The sequence below is a fragment of the Myotis myotis genome, unplaced genomic scaffold (assembly GCF_014108235.1).
Source record: "Myotis myotis isolate mMyoMyo1 unplaced genomic scaffold, mMyoMyo1.p scaffold_m19_p_1, whole genome shotgun sequence".
NCBI classification, from domain to species: Eukaryota; Metazoa; Chordata; class Mammalia; order Chiroptera; family Vespertilionidae; genus Myotis; species Myotis myotis.
Window position 1 is genome coordinate 163,111,552 of NW_023416313.1, and position 14,405 is coordinate 163,125,956.

Genomic DNA, 14,405 nt, shown 5'->3' on the forward strand with positions numbered 1-14,405 from the left:
ATTTTCAGTTCTTAAAGAAATCAGCTAAACCTCTAAAGATTTTTAGTTTTGTTTTTTTTGTGGGTAACTGGCCCTAAAAATTCTCCCTAGTCCCACATTACAGACTGGCCAATCTTTCAGCCTTCGCCCTGAATTTGTTTTGCAGTTGAGGAGAACAGGAGGTGGAGAAAACAAGTGGAAGAGAAGCCGTTGCTTTGTCCACAATGAAGACTGGCATAGAGAACCCAGGGCTGGAGCTCACGGTAACCCACCAGTTTACTAGTAGTTCATGCAGAGCTTTCAGGTCTGCTGTGTAGCCTCCTGTAGGGTCTTTGGCTGCTCACAATCCCCATCACCCCTGGCAGGGCCCTATGACTGACCCAGCAGTACCTGTGCTTACAGGAAGAAGGATTAAATCCTGAGGGACCCAGGAGGACTGAAGAGCAAGGACAAAGCCTCCCGGATGGGCTGGGGCCTTCCACTCACCACAGGTATGTGTGTTCTGGAATTGGTTTAGTTAAGGCCCAAGGAGCTAGGGTGGGTTCATTGTGGCCACTGGACTCAGGAAGCTCATGGTCGTATTGTAGCGATAAGACTCACAGCCACCTGATGTTACATATGCACAACTATTTGTATCTAAACCTGTGTGATATATAATTGGAGTTGGTTGGACTGACAACAAAAATAACAACAATGAGAATAGTAACAGCTAACATTTTTTGAGTACTCAGTATTGTGCAGAATGCTTTATGTAATTAATTTAATTTTTACAACAACAGGTGGATACTAATTTTAATTCCCTTTTTTTTATCAATTAGAAAATTGAGGCTTAGAAATTAACTTACCCATATCATTGAAAGAAAAAACAAACAAACAAACAAACAAAAACAAAACCTCTTCTGGAATACTCAAATTTGGGGATAGGGAGAAAGAAAAATCAGAAAGAAAAAAAAGGCAGAGAAGGACGACCACGAGGGACAACAGTGAAAGTAAAAATGTAGAGCCTTGAAAGTCAAAAGGGAAGGAAGTATCAAGAATGAAGGCACAGTTCACAATTTTGTCTGAACAGACAGGGGTCAGGGAAGTAGGAGTGAGAAAAATCTTTGAATTTGCTCATGGATTTGGTCCCAGAAGTAATGTCTAAGAAAGTTGTTTGGATAAAGTGGGTCAGATGGAAGCCATGTTGCATGGTGTGGAAAAGGATCTGGATATTTATAAAAAAGTGCAGAAGTCAGACGTTGAGAAGCTTAGAAGAGGCTGTTGAATAGTTTCTAAAGGTAATAATCCCAAATACAGAGTTATTTTTGTTTGTTTTCTTTATTTTTAAGAATTAACTTAGTGACTTCACAGAGAAAACAAGCTTAAAGTTTTAAATTCTATTTTCTTCAGAAAGTCACTTTTCTATACAAATTGATATATATCAACATGGACATGGCTGGTCCAAGTGCAATGGTACCTACAATTAATTGATCACAGCCAGTTACAGATTTTGTCCTGCCCAGTGTGGCTCGGTTGGGTGTCATCCCATGCACCGAAAGGTTGCCAGTTCCATTCCTGTCAGGGCGCATGCCCTGGTTTCGGGCTAGTTTCCTGGTAGGGGGCATGCCACATGTTTCACTGTCATAGCAATGGTTCTCTCTCTCTCTCTCTCTCCCTCTCTCTCTCTCTCTCTCAAACTCAATTTAAAAAATACGGATATGTGGGAATAGATTAGGAAAGATAAATCCCAGATATACTTTTAGAATAGAATTGACAAGTTTTAGTGATTAAAGGTCAACCATTTTCAGGACACACACTCAGACCCATCTTTACCCTCTCTTACTTCTGTTCTTGGTTCCTCAGGAAATCCTTAATCTGATCTTGCAATGTAAACTGATTTTAGCTTCTCTTTCTTTCCATTACTCTTTCTGAGTTTAGCTATATATACATATACAGAGTGTCCCAAAAAATGTATACACACATTTTGAATAATTATAAAGGCAGCATTTATTAAAATACATTTTACTTTCAAAATTGAGCTATTAGCTGTTAAAGGGTATATACATTTTTTAGAGATACCCTATATATTCATATCACATCATTATCCATTCACCCATTGATGGGCTGAAATAAACATGGGAGCACATACATCTCTCTAATATTTTGTTTTCATTTCCTGTGGGTCCTATGGCTATATACCCAGAAGTGAAATTACTGAATAATATGGTAGGTCTATTTTCAATATTTTGAAGAACCTCCATATTATTTTCCATCGTGATTGAACCAATTTACGTTCTCACCAACAGTGTACAAGGGTTTCCTTTTCTCCACATCCTTGCCAACACTAGTTATATATCTTGTCTTTTTGATGACAGCCATTCTAACAGGTGTGAGGTTATAGCTCATTGTGGTTTTTATTTGCATTTCTCTGATGGTTACTGATGTTGAGCTTCTTTTCATTGTTGACCAATTGGATATCTTCTTTGGAAAAATGTCTATTCAGTTCCTCTCTCCATTTTTAAATTGGATTGTTTGTTTTTTTGTTATTGAGTTGTATGAGTTCTTCATATATTTGGGATATTAATCTCTCATGCAATATATGATTTGCAGAATGTTCTCTCATTCTGTAGGCTGCTTTTTTTCATTCTGCTTCTTTTGCTATGCAGAAGCTTTTAAGTTTTATGTAGTTCCACTTGTTTATTTTTTGCTTTCGTTTTTTGTGCTTTTGGTGTCATATCCAGAAAATTATCACCAAGATTAATGTTAAGGAGCTTCTTCACCTACATTTTCTTCTAAGAGTTTTATGGAATCAGGTCTTATGTTTAAATCTTTGATCCATTTAGACTTAATTTTTGTGAGTAGTATAAGATAGGAGGTCAATTTCATTATTGTGCATGTGTTTATCTAGTTTTCCCAACATTATTTGTTGAAGAGACTATTTTTTCCCCATTGGGTGTTCTTGGCTCCCTTGTTGAATATTAGTTGACTGTATATGTGGTAATTTAATTCTGAGCACTCTATTCTGTTCTATGTAAATTGGTCTATGTGTTTTGACATACTAGAGGCCCAGTGCACAAATTTGTGCATGGGTGGGGTCCCTTGGCCTAGCCAGAGATCAGGGCCAGCCAGGGCTGGAGTGGGGAGGGACCCCGAGAGGTTGGCCGGCCATGGAAGGTTGACTATGGGAGTGCACTGACCACCAGGGGGAAGCTCCTGCATTGAATGCCTGCCCCCTGGTGGTCAGTGGCCGTTATAGCTACTGGCCAGTCATCCAGTTGTAATGGTCGCTCAGGCTTTTATATATATAGTTCATACTGTTTTTATTATTATAGCTTTGTATTATAGTTTGAAATAAAAAATTATATCTTCAGCTTTGTTTTGTTTCTTCACAACTGCTTTGGCTATTTGGGGTCTTTTGTGGTGTCATACAAATATTAGGATGGTTTATTCTATTTCTGTGAACAATGCCATTGGTATTTTGATGGGGATTGTGTTCAATCCATAGATGGGCTTTGGGTAGTATGCACATTTAAACAATATTATTTCTTCTGACTCATAAACATGAGATGTCTTTCTATTTTATTTTTAATGCCTTTCCTCTTGTTATCCCCTTTCTTCTTTTTATGTCTTTCTTTAGGTTGATTTAATATTTTAAATGATTCCATTTTATCTCCTTTGTTGATTTATTAGCTACAACTCTTTTTTTGTTATATTAGTGCTTGCTTTAGTGTTTATAACATACTTTCAACTTACAAATATACCTTCAAGTGATATTATATCCTTTCATGTAAGGTATAAGAACCATATAATAGTATACTTCTATATCTCTCCTTCCAGTTTTTATACTACTATTGTTTGTTTACACATCTTACTTCTACATGTTATAAACTCCATACTACTATTTTTGTTTAAATACTAAATTATCTTATATGCTCCAACTTAAATGTACCTACACCTGCATGAATCCTTATCTTTTTCCCTCCTTTATCAGAAGGCCTGCTCTCCCTAAGTCTGAAGCCACCTTCATTATCATCTTTCTCTATCCCCTTCTACAGAGCCCTCTTTCCCTTACATCTTCAGTTATTCCTTCTCTGTTAGACCCTTCCTTAATCTGTAAGTGTACTCAAGGTTTTTTCTTCTTATAATAAGAAAATAAACAACTCAATCTTACCTCAACTTTATATCTTTTCCCCTTCATGGCCAAGTTTCTTGGAAAAGTGGGATTTATTTGCAACATCATTTTATCACCTGTCCATTCACTTCTCAGTCCCATGTAACGTAGTTTTCACTACCATTGGTCAGCTGAAATTCTCTTACTCAGATGAGCAATAAAAGCCTACTTATCAAGTTCAATGTACATACACTTCCATTAGAAATCTCTGCAGCATTACCTTTCTGACCCTTTCCTTCCTTGTAACTAATGTTTTGATTTCAGTGACACTACACCCTCCTCATTCTCCTACCTCTCTGGATATTCTTTATTTTAGTTTCCCAGGGCCTGTCACTTGTCTTCTCTTCTCACTCCTATATGTAATGTCTTGATTCATAAAACCACATCTGAAGTCTGTATCTTTGTTCTAAGCTTCATCCCTATACATCTGACCACTTGCCAAACATCTAAACACTTAGATGTCACTTATATACTTCAAATCAAACATTGCAACCAGACTCCTATCAGCATAGGTTTGAGGCTTCCATACTACTTCAGGTCCCAGATTGGGCTCTAGGCACACAAAGATGAATAAACTCACATTTCCTCCTCATGTCTGGTTCTCCTTAGGTCTGTTCCTCCTCCTATATTCTCTATTTTGGTGAATGACTAAGGCATGCATGGCAGGAACCTCATTATCATCCCAGTTTCCCTCCACTTGATATTAATCTTCTCTCCTAAACATCGGTGCCATTCACCCCTCATATCAATCTCCCCCTGCACCCTCAGTTACTTCCTTTATGGCCCCTGTCTATCTCTTGCCCCACTGCCAGCAGAGTGATCTTTCTAAAACACACATCTGCTCACATTATTACCTTGTGTACATCCTACAATGGCTTTCCATTTTCTACAAGATAATACCTGAATTCCTAACCATGGCATATACCAGGAATCTCCATGACCTGGCTTCTGTCCCTTTTTACCAGCGTTCTTCCCACCATCCATCTACATCCTCCCTGCTTCCCAGCAACTGAAAATCATACTATTCTTTCAAAATGCTAGGCTCACTCAAGTATGCTTTTCCTCTTCTGGAGACTCCCCAACTTTCTCTTCTAACTGCCTGCAACATACCCACTGAGCAGACTTCTTCCCCTTCCTTTCCTATCAGCTCACGTCTCCCCTCCTTTGTGAAAGCTTCTTCAGCAATCATAGGCATGGTTACCTGCTTCTTCTCTTCTGCTTTCTTAGCAATCATACATTTGAATTCTGGGATGATCCCTCTGAAATTTTAGTCTTACATCTCCAAGTAGAAGCCATATGGAGTAATGGAAAGATCTGGATTTTAAATCCCAACTCTGCCACCTACTGGCAGGCTCAGTTCCCTTGCTCATACACCTAACTAACCTTGTGGTTGGGGGGAGGATGATTGGTGAGGTCTGGTAAAAGGGGCTTAGTAAACAGTATCTGGTTTTTCTTTTCTTCACAGGCAAACCTAAAATAAAAAAAAATAAAAAAGTAGTCCATATATGCTCACACTCACTCAATCCCCTGCAATTCCGCTTTCACCCAGTCACTCTCCTGTAAACAGCTCTCTCCCACAGAACCAGTCACCTCTTCACTGTCGAATCTAGCATCTTCTTCTCATTTGCTATGCTGCTTGATTTTATCATCATTGAATATCATTGACCTCTCCTCCTGCCTAAAGATCATTTCTCTTTTTCACTTTTTCTCTTAGCTCTCAAACTGCTCCTACTATGTCTGCTGTGTCTTCTGGCTGCCCTATCAGAGCGACTGTTCTGACTTCCTGGGAGGATGGTGGTAAGCCTGGTAGGGATGGGTGGGGATGGCAAGATAGGTAGGTGGGTGTGAGCTGTACAAGTTACCAGGAGGGAGGTTGGGAAGGGTGCCTGCCGCCTATGTTACATGCCAGTACAATTCCCAAGTGAAGAATTTTAGGCAGCCCTTCCTTGCTGGGAGCTTCTCCTCACTCCTCATTAGGGCCTGAACCTGATATCAATAGCTGAATGAGCTAGGGCTCCTTTGTCTTCAAATTCCTACTGAAATCTTTTTAAAAGGTGTAAATAAGGGCAAACTGTATTAGCACAGGAAGTCCATGATGGGCATTAACCATATATTAGAAACCAGGAGAAACTTCTGCTAACAACAGAACTAAAGGGCCTGGCTCAAAAGGCCATTGAAGGTAGTCATGACTCCCTAATGAGAGGGGACATTTTACCTGGGAAGATTTTACTAGGCACACAAAGAACCACTGCTACCTCTAACTTGGAGAGAACAGAGTTCTGGAAGGAAGGAGAGGATGGGTTGAAGGGCTAGTTAGAAATCCCATCACATAGGTCCTTCCTGTCTTAGTGTGAAGATCTGATGTTTTCTGTTATCTGAAATGGCCACAGCAAGCAGAGATTTGGATACAGGGGGAGGAAGAGTTCTCTCCAAGACAATACATCCATCACAGCTCAGCAACTAAGCACCTGGCTGCGTTCTGGTTTAGGTTCCCTTCTTACTCTACCTGGGCGGATGTCTCAGAACTGGTAATCCCCAGGTGCACAGAGTCTGCTTCCAATGTAAGTTTTCTGGCTTCCCTCTGACAGACCTTTCTCTTGCTCTCCTGGGTTTTCCAACTCCTACTAGTATTTGGATTTCCACTTTGGCTTATTGATAAGCTTTTTGTTTCTCAGACTCAGTCACCCTTGGATACTTTGATAACTTCTCAAACCCTGTACAACACCATCCAGCTCTCCTTGCCCATCCAGTTTGAAACTAGTTGTGTACATAATTTTGAATCTGGCAAAGTGGTACAAGTACAGTACCCACTGACTAATTCTTTTCATATCATCATTAAATAAATCCCTTAAGCCTTTGAAAAGATTCTGATCACTTCTGCCTGAAGGCCCTCACTCTTTACTCAGACCATCATTTGGTTCTGGGTTGGCTCATTTCCTTTCTTTTTAGTTCTTCAAGCTAGAGCAGCAGGTTCACCCAGGACCACAATGTCAGTAGTCACTGGAGATGGATTTTCAGAAAGCTGTCCTAAGCTTTCTCCTCTAATTGAGAAATAATAGTACCCAGACCCTAGGAGTTTCCATAATTCTGCTTCCCTTAATTAGGAGAGTTTCCTCATGTTGTGGATAGGATCTCTGAGAAAATGCATGCACACTCTTACTGCTAGCCCTGACCTGTAGTGTCCTCTAATGTTATGTCCAGCTAGCATGGCCTATCATCCTTACCCTACTCTTTCTTGCTCTGTCACTTGAGCCTGCAGGCAGTAAGCATATAAGTGAGAGGGTTGTTGTTAGTCCATATCTGGAAAGCCTCCCATGTACATACCGGGAGAACTTAACAGTGGGCACATGCTTCAAACAAGTTATGGGCAAGGTGTGGAATTTCAGCATCTATCAGGTAGATTACTTCTAAAATGAGCTTCCTGATATAACGTAACACTAACCCTCAAACTCTACCATTATGTAAAGTAAAGAGCTTGGTAGTATTAGCAAGATCCTGGGCCAAGCAGGACGCCAGGATCATGAACACCTGCTCACATGCTTCTGTGAACTGCTTCTCAATTGGTTCCTCTTTTCAGTTGGATGCCCCTCATGGCTTTCCTTTCTATTTTTTGTTTTAATTTTTTAAACCAGAGATCCAGTTCCAACTTATTATTCTAGAATCAGGTCGTTAATGGGTTTTGCAGAAATGAGTGTTCTTTTTTTTAAAAAAAAAAATATATATATATATATATATATATATATTTTATTGATTTTTTTACAGAGAGGAAGGGAGAGAGATAGATAGTTAGAAATATCGATGAGAGGAACATCGATCAGCTGCCTCCTGCACACCCCCTACTGGGGATGTGCCCGCAACCAAGGTACATGCCCTTGACCGGAATCGAACCTGGGACCTTTCAGTCCGCAGGCTGACACTCTATCCACTGAGCCAAACCAGTTAGAGCAAAATGAGTGTTCTTTCATTGATTTCTGGTAGTACCCATTGAACTTTAGTTCCCAGGAAATGGTCAAGTCTGATTACAAGGTGATGGCAAAAACCTTTTCCAGGCATGTGACTTATATTCACGCTTGGACTAGTGCAGAGGTTCTCAACCTGTGGGTCGCGACCCCTCTGGCAGTCGAACGACCCTTTCACAGGGGTCGCCTAAGACCATCCTGCATATCAGATATTTACATTACGATTCATAACAGTAGCAACATTACAGTTATGAAGTAGCAACGAAAATAATTTTATGGTTGGGTCACAACATGAGGAACTGTATTTAAAGGGCCAGAAGGTTGAGAACCACTGGACTAGTGGATGCCCACTCTTATTTTGCAGTGACCTTGCTGATCTGGCATTTGACTGGGTATAATTTTATATCAGCTTTACCTAGTGTATCAGTTTGAGTACCAACAGGAAACAAATGGAATACTTAAGTTAGGATAATTAGAAAAGGGTTTCTGTACAAAGAGACCATTACAAAGATGTGTGTAAGATGTAGTGGAACCACAAGGAAGGACAGTGCAAGAACCTGAGGCCAGCAACAGTAAACCGTTACTATTCTAGGCCCGAAGGGACAAGATGTAAGAGGACCCAAAAGAGTCAGATAAAGAAGATCTCAGTATGCTGACCTCAGTCTTTTCTTACACTCTGATCCCCTTCTGGGTTCCCCTGGTAGAACCCAACTAGATAAGCCAGAGGGCATGGGAGCCCATAGGTGTAGTCCACAGGGTAAGACTCCCTGGGCACAAAGCAAGGTGGAGAGTGGATCTAGAGGAGCACATCAAATATACCTGGCACATAGGGAAAGACTAGTGTTAAAAATAAATTCTTTCCTTGATGTGTTTTGTGAATGACATCCCAAAGATAATGATGTGCTTTGGGTATCTGACACCTTTCTAAGCAATACTTTTTACTCACTACATTCTTTATTAAGTCTGGAAAGGTAGCAGAGTTAACTCAATTGCTGGAAACCTAACACTTAGGAAGAGCCCAGCACATAGAAAGGTCTATGTAAATGTTAAATCAAATTTGAATAGTCCTCCCTGTTGGGCATCTTCTCTCAGGCCCTGCCCACCCAGGGGTTATTGGTGTTTTCCTGCCAGTCTGTCAATGCACATCTGATTGGCTGTTCAGAGTTATGGGTTTGTGTGGTTTTTAGAAAGGAATGGTCAAAGCTGCCACTCAGATGAAAAGGCCCTTTTCTGAATCTGGAAACAGCAATGCTTGGTCCCCAGGGAACAGGAAAGGAATAGGTCCCAGGAGTCTCTCCCTGATGTGAGTTTCTACCTCTGTGGTAGGAGATTACTGAGATATTGCCAGTCTGGATTGGGTAGGGTTATTCTGACCTACTGCCCATTGCGATGTGGCCTTTGGGGCATTGCCAGGACTCTACCTAATGTCCCCCTGGCTGAATAATTTCCTAATGGAGAAGAGAAAATTATTCCTCGGGCCAGGTCATCTAAGGTCTGGAATTGACACAAATGGGATGGAGTAACTTTTGTATCTTAATTTTTGGGTTCTCACCAGGGGGAGACTACTACAACCTTTCACCAGGGCAAGAAGTTTCTGCAAAAGACATGCCAGCCTGTTCAAGAAGATCCTGCTGGGCCTGTTCTGTTCGGGTGAGGTGTTGAGAATTCCTGTAAGCGAGAGACACATCATTTTAGGAATGTGACCTTGTGTCAAGATGATTCTAAATGAGATACAACTTTATTCACAAATTGATCTTTTTTTATTTGATATATAGATCTGAATTATTTGTAAGTAAATAATCTGAACTCTATTTATTGAGTTGCACTTCCAGGAATAAGTAAAATCTGATCATAAACTATTTTTCAAAATTATTTGATAGACTTAAATATTTCAGAGAATCTGGGCTTGTGTCTGTTTTAGTGTCTTGATTCAATGTAGGACATGGTCTTTATAGTCTTTACAAGAGAAACCTGTAGTATACATTACTTATTTGCTAGTAAGATCAATGATATAAAATATTTTTAAATATATTTTATTGATTTTTTTACAGAGTGGAAGGGAGAAGGATAGAGAGTTAGAAACATCAATGAGAGAGAAACATCAATCAGCTGCCTCCTACACACCCCCAACTGGGGATGTGCCCGCAACCAAGGTACATGCCCTTGACTGGAATCAAATCTGGGACCTTTCAGTTCGCAGGCCAACTCTCTATCCACTGAGCCAAGCCAGTTAGGGCTAAAACACTTTTTAAAACAGCAAACCTCTATTTGATATATATTGTCAGTGATGTATGGGATTTTGATGTCAATATTAGAGGCAGCTGGGACGATGAGAACAAAAATTATATTTGGGGTCAGTCAAGGAGCTATGGGATGAGGACTGTATAGTAAGTCCTCACTTAACATTGTCAATGGGTTCTGTCACTTGAAGTGGAGTGATGTATAATGAACCAATTTTACTAGAGGCTAATTGGTATAAACAAGAATTAAGTTCCTATGGCATCTTATCAATGTTATAATAAAGGACATATTTCAAGGACCTGATATTCTTCCTAGTGTTTATATGATTTTGCTCAAGAGGAAAGGTTAAAAGCTTTAGAAAAGATGACTTGTGGAGTGCTTTAATGGTGGATACTGATCAAATGCACTCCAAATTTACTCTAAAAAAGGGTATCAGAGTAAATTCAAGGGAGTTACTTAAAGATAAGTGAAAACATGCAGTATTCAAACTAAGCTGGACTCTCCCTGGGTATCCGCAAGAAGAAACCAGCCATCCATCCTGGCCTTGAGAGCTGCAGCTTGGTCTGAGGCTGGGGGGCAACATCGCTGGAGGGTTTTTCTTGCTTTAAGTCCCAGACATTCATGACTAGAGCTTCCTTTGCCCCTGGGGAGCTCTGACTTGTTGATCCTTACTCTGCCCCTTCTCCTTTTAGCTTATGCTGCCTACTTCCTGGCAGCCTGCATCTTGGATTTCCAGAGGGCACTGGCCTTGTTCGTCCTCACGTGCTTGGTGCTCTTGGTCCTGGTTCACCGCGCTCTGAAAAGTGTGTTTGGTAAAACATTAACAAGATGTCTGAAGCCCTTTGAAAACTCCTGTCTGAAGCTTTGGATGAAACGGTGAGTTAAGAATCTCACTATTCCTGGTTGCTCAAACTTGTCCCCCTTTCTTCTTGGACATTTCCTGAGCTGTCTCTCAGACCCTCACCTAGACTTTTCAAAATCAATGCTCAGAGAGCAAATAACAACAGGCCTGTGAGCACTGGACTTCCGTCCAGTTTCTTGTAGCCTCGTGTATCAACATTTCTAGGGGGGCATGAAGGGTTAAGTTTCAGAGAAGCGTTTCCATCTGTTTATTGTCAGGGTTTATGACAGAAATAAGGAAAACCATACTTTTCTGCAACGTAGTAATCAAAACAAAGAGGCTTACAGCTGCATTAAGCTATCAAATTGATTTGATGGTCATACTGGTATGTGTCTCCCTTAATTCCCTGATACTTTTTTCTTCTAGTCCCCTAGATTTCTGGCACCCCACCGGTGTCTTTTACAGTTCCTTAGAGCTTAACCGGCAAACTTACCATTCAATAAATACTGAACTGGATTTTATAGCAGCCACAGCTCATCTAACTGACTATATAGCTTGTGCATGTTCTTTGAACACAGACCTGGGGTGACAAAATAACTTTTAGACTCTCTATAGAGTTCCTGTTGTCTGCCTATCTCCAATGGACACACAGAGAATAAGTGTTAAGAATGTTTGCAACAGCAATTATTTGGAGAAACCTAAATTTTGGATCATTGATTTATTTGACACTGAGGAGACAAAGCTAAAATGACACTATTCATTAACAGGATAGATTCTAGAACCCAGATTTTATTCACTTAAAGTGAGAAGAGTTCACAGTAAGAACAGCTCCACAATTCAACCCTGCCTTGTAATGCATTTTGTTATCCTTGTTGTTCCTGAGGCATCTCAATGGCCAAAGTACTCTTTTTGTTTTGCTTTATTTTCATATGTGCCCCCCGCCCCCTTCTAATTCGTTTCCCTTGAGATGAAATGATTCCAACACTCAGACGTGAGGAAACCAGTCTGTGCATTGATTGATCCAGCATGTTTGGTACATCAAGGGGCCATAAGACCATAGGGATTGGTTGGTGGCTTAGCCTTTACTCTGGCCCTCGGAGTGGTTGGAAATTGCCTGAAGATTCATGGGGAGGACCATGCATACTTTTCTTTCTATTAAAAATACTGTGGTTTTTCATTAGTACAAGCATAAAGAACGAGTCTTCATCTTACATCTTACTGATATGGAAGCTTGAGGAAAGGAACTCAGGTGAATTGCATCCTCAGGTTGGACTCTTTCAGCTTCATTCTGGGAGTACAAGGAATGGAGAGGGAGCTGCTAGCTAGGAAACTGCTGGATGAATGATTCTCAAGAGATGTCTCTGTGTCTAATCTATTGAGTTATTTCATTCACCTTGGGGTGAACTTCTGTTTTTTAGAGGTAAGGTTAATTATTTGTTATTCATTCACTGAGTTGATGACATGGTATTGGCATTCCCTCTTCAGGGTGTTCGCTGGAGTCGCCTTGGTTGGCCTCATCCTGTGGCTAGCTCTAGACACAGCCCAAAGGCCAGAGCAGCTGATGTCCTTTGCAGGAATCTGCATGTTCATCCTCATCCTCTTTGCCTGCTCCAAACACCACAGTGCAGTGAGTTTGGGGTATGCAGGGTGGGCCAAGGACTGTGTGTTACTGACTACAAAGTGCATGTGTCAAGTATTGATTACAAAGGCATAGAACTAAGCTCTGTAGAATCTCTGGAATTTGCTTTTTTGATGACTTTGCTCCTAAGTTTTCAAGTTCTCAGAGGCTGTAGACCACTTATTTTCAAATGGTAGATTATAATCCATTGATGAGCCTTGATATCAAATTAGTGGATCTAGGCCAGTGTTAAAGAAAGAACAAAAAAAAAAAAGGAAAAAAAGAAAAGAAAGAAAAGGAAGAAAATAGAATACAATAAAGAATCGGCTTGCATTGCACATAGGAATATTAAAGTATTGGTTATGATGCTTTTATTTGTATACTAGAGGCCTGGTGCACAAAATTCATGCATTCAGGGAGGTCCCTCAGCCTGGCCTGCACCCTCAGTCGGACATCTTTAGTGCTGCTGCGCTCGCCAGCCTTGAGCCTGGCTTGTGGCTGAGCGGCCTTCCCCCTGTAGGAGCACACTGGCCACTTGAGGGCAGCTCCTGAGTTGAGCATCTGCCCCCTGGTGGTCAGTGCGCATCATAGCGACCAGTCGTTCTGCCATTCAGTCTATTTGCATATTAGCCTTTTATTATATAGGATATGTCTGTATGCATGTGTGTCATCTAACATGTAGACACAGTTTTAAAAACCATATGGACATATGTGGCTCTTTAAATATTACCCCACTCTGTTTCCCTTTGCTCCCTACTCGATCTTACCCCAGATTTCCTGTTAACATCCTTGGTTGGTTATATCCAGAGTACCATGAATCCATGTTTAAAATTCCAACCAGGTAATGGACAAGTAGGGTTTAGAACTCACATTGGAATAACATGAGTTCTTATTGGTCCCAGGTGTCCTGGAGGACGGTGCTTTGGGGCCTGGGTCTTCAATTTGTTTTTGGGATCTTGGTCATCAGAACTGATCCTGGATTTAATGCCTTTCAATGGCTGGGAGACCAGATTCAGGTATGAGAAATTGAATGTGAGGGCTCTGCTCTTTCAGAACCCGAGAGAAAGGAGATTTGGGGGAGGGGACGGGGGCAGGCAGAGATTGGACTATGTCTTGTTAATGAGGGTGGTGGGAGATCTGGTGGGAAAGGAAAGAGTATACTAGAGTACAACTAATCATATGAATAAAGAGAACTGAATTGCAGAGTTCTATGTCATCAGTGAGTAGCCCATGGAGATATGGCCTATCCCCATGTTGTCAAAGGGAGACTAACTTCAGTAACAGTCCATTTATGGCCTACATGAGCACATTCGTACGGTAGTCCCCCTTACCTGTGAGAGATACATTCAGTAACAGAAGTAGGACCTAATCATGCCTGAGTCTGATCAAATGTTCCTCTGTGTCCTACCTGGCTTCACTTTTGTTCACTCTCTCTCTCTTTCTCTTTTCTTTCAGATTTTCCTGAACTACACAGTGGTTGGCTCCAGTTTTGTCTTTGGGGATACACTGGTCAAGGATGTCTTTGCTTTTCAGGTCATTATCTGTTTTGTAGGCAGGGATGAGGGTCTGTGTGGGGAGAGGTGTAAAGCAGAGGATAAAAATGTGTGCCCAAGAGAT

At 40.9% G+C, this 14,405-nt stretch overlaps 1 protein-coding gene across 2 annotated transcripts in view; it reads left to right on the forward strand.

Moving 5' to 3' along the window:
- The window catches only part of SLC28A2 (solute carrier family 28 member 2), a 36,943-nt gene that overhangs the window by 7,907 nt on the left and 14,631 nt on the right, over nt 1-14,405 (forward strand). For both annotated transcript variants that reach the window (XM_036300271.1, XM_036300265.1), the window contains exons 2-8: nt 146-242; nt 382-470; nt 9,644-9,738; nt 11,022-11,205; nt 12,656-12,797; nt 13,691-13,804; nt 14,244-14,321. In XM_036300271.1, the coding sequence (XP_036156164.1) occupies nt 204-242; nt 382-470; nt 9,644-9,738; nt 11,022-11,205; nt 12,656-12,797; nt 13,691-13,804; nt 14,244-14,321 (741 nt within the window). In that variant the 5' untranslated portion in view covers nt 146-203. The remainder of the gene's footprint in view (nt 1-145; nt 243-381; nt 471-9,643; nt 9,739-11,021; nt 11,206-12,655; nt 12,798-13,690; nt 13,805-14,243; nt 14,322-14,405) is intronic.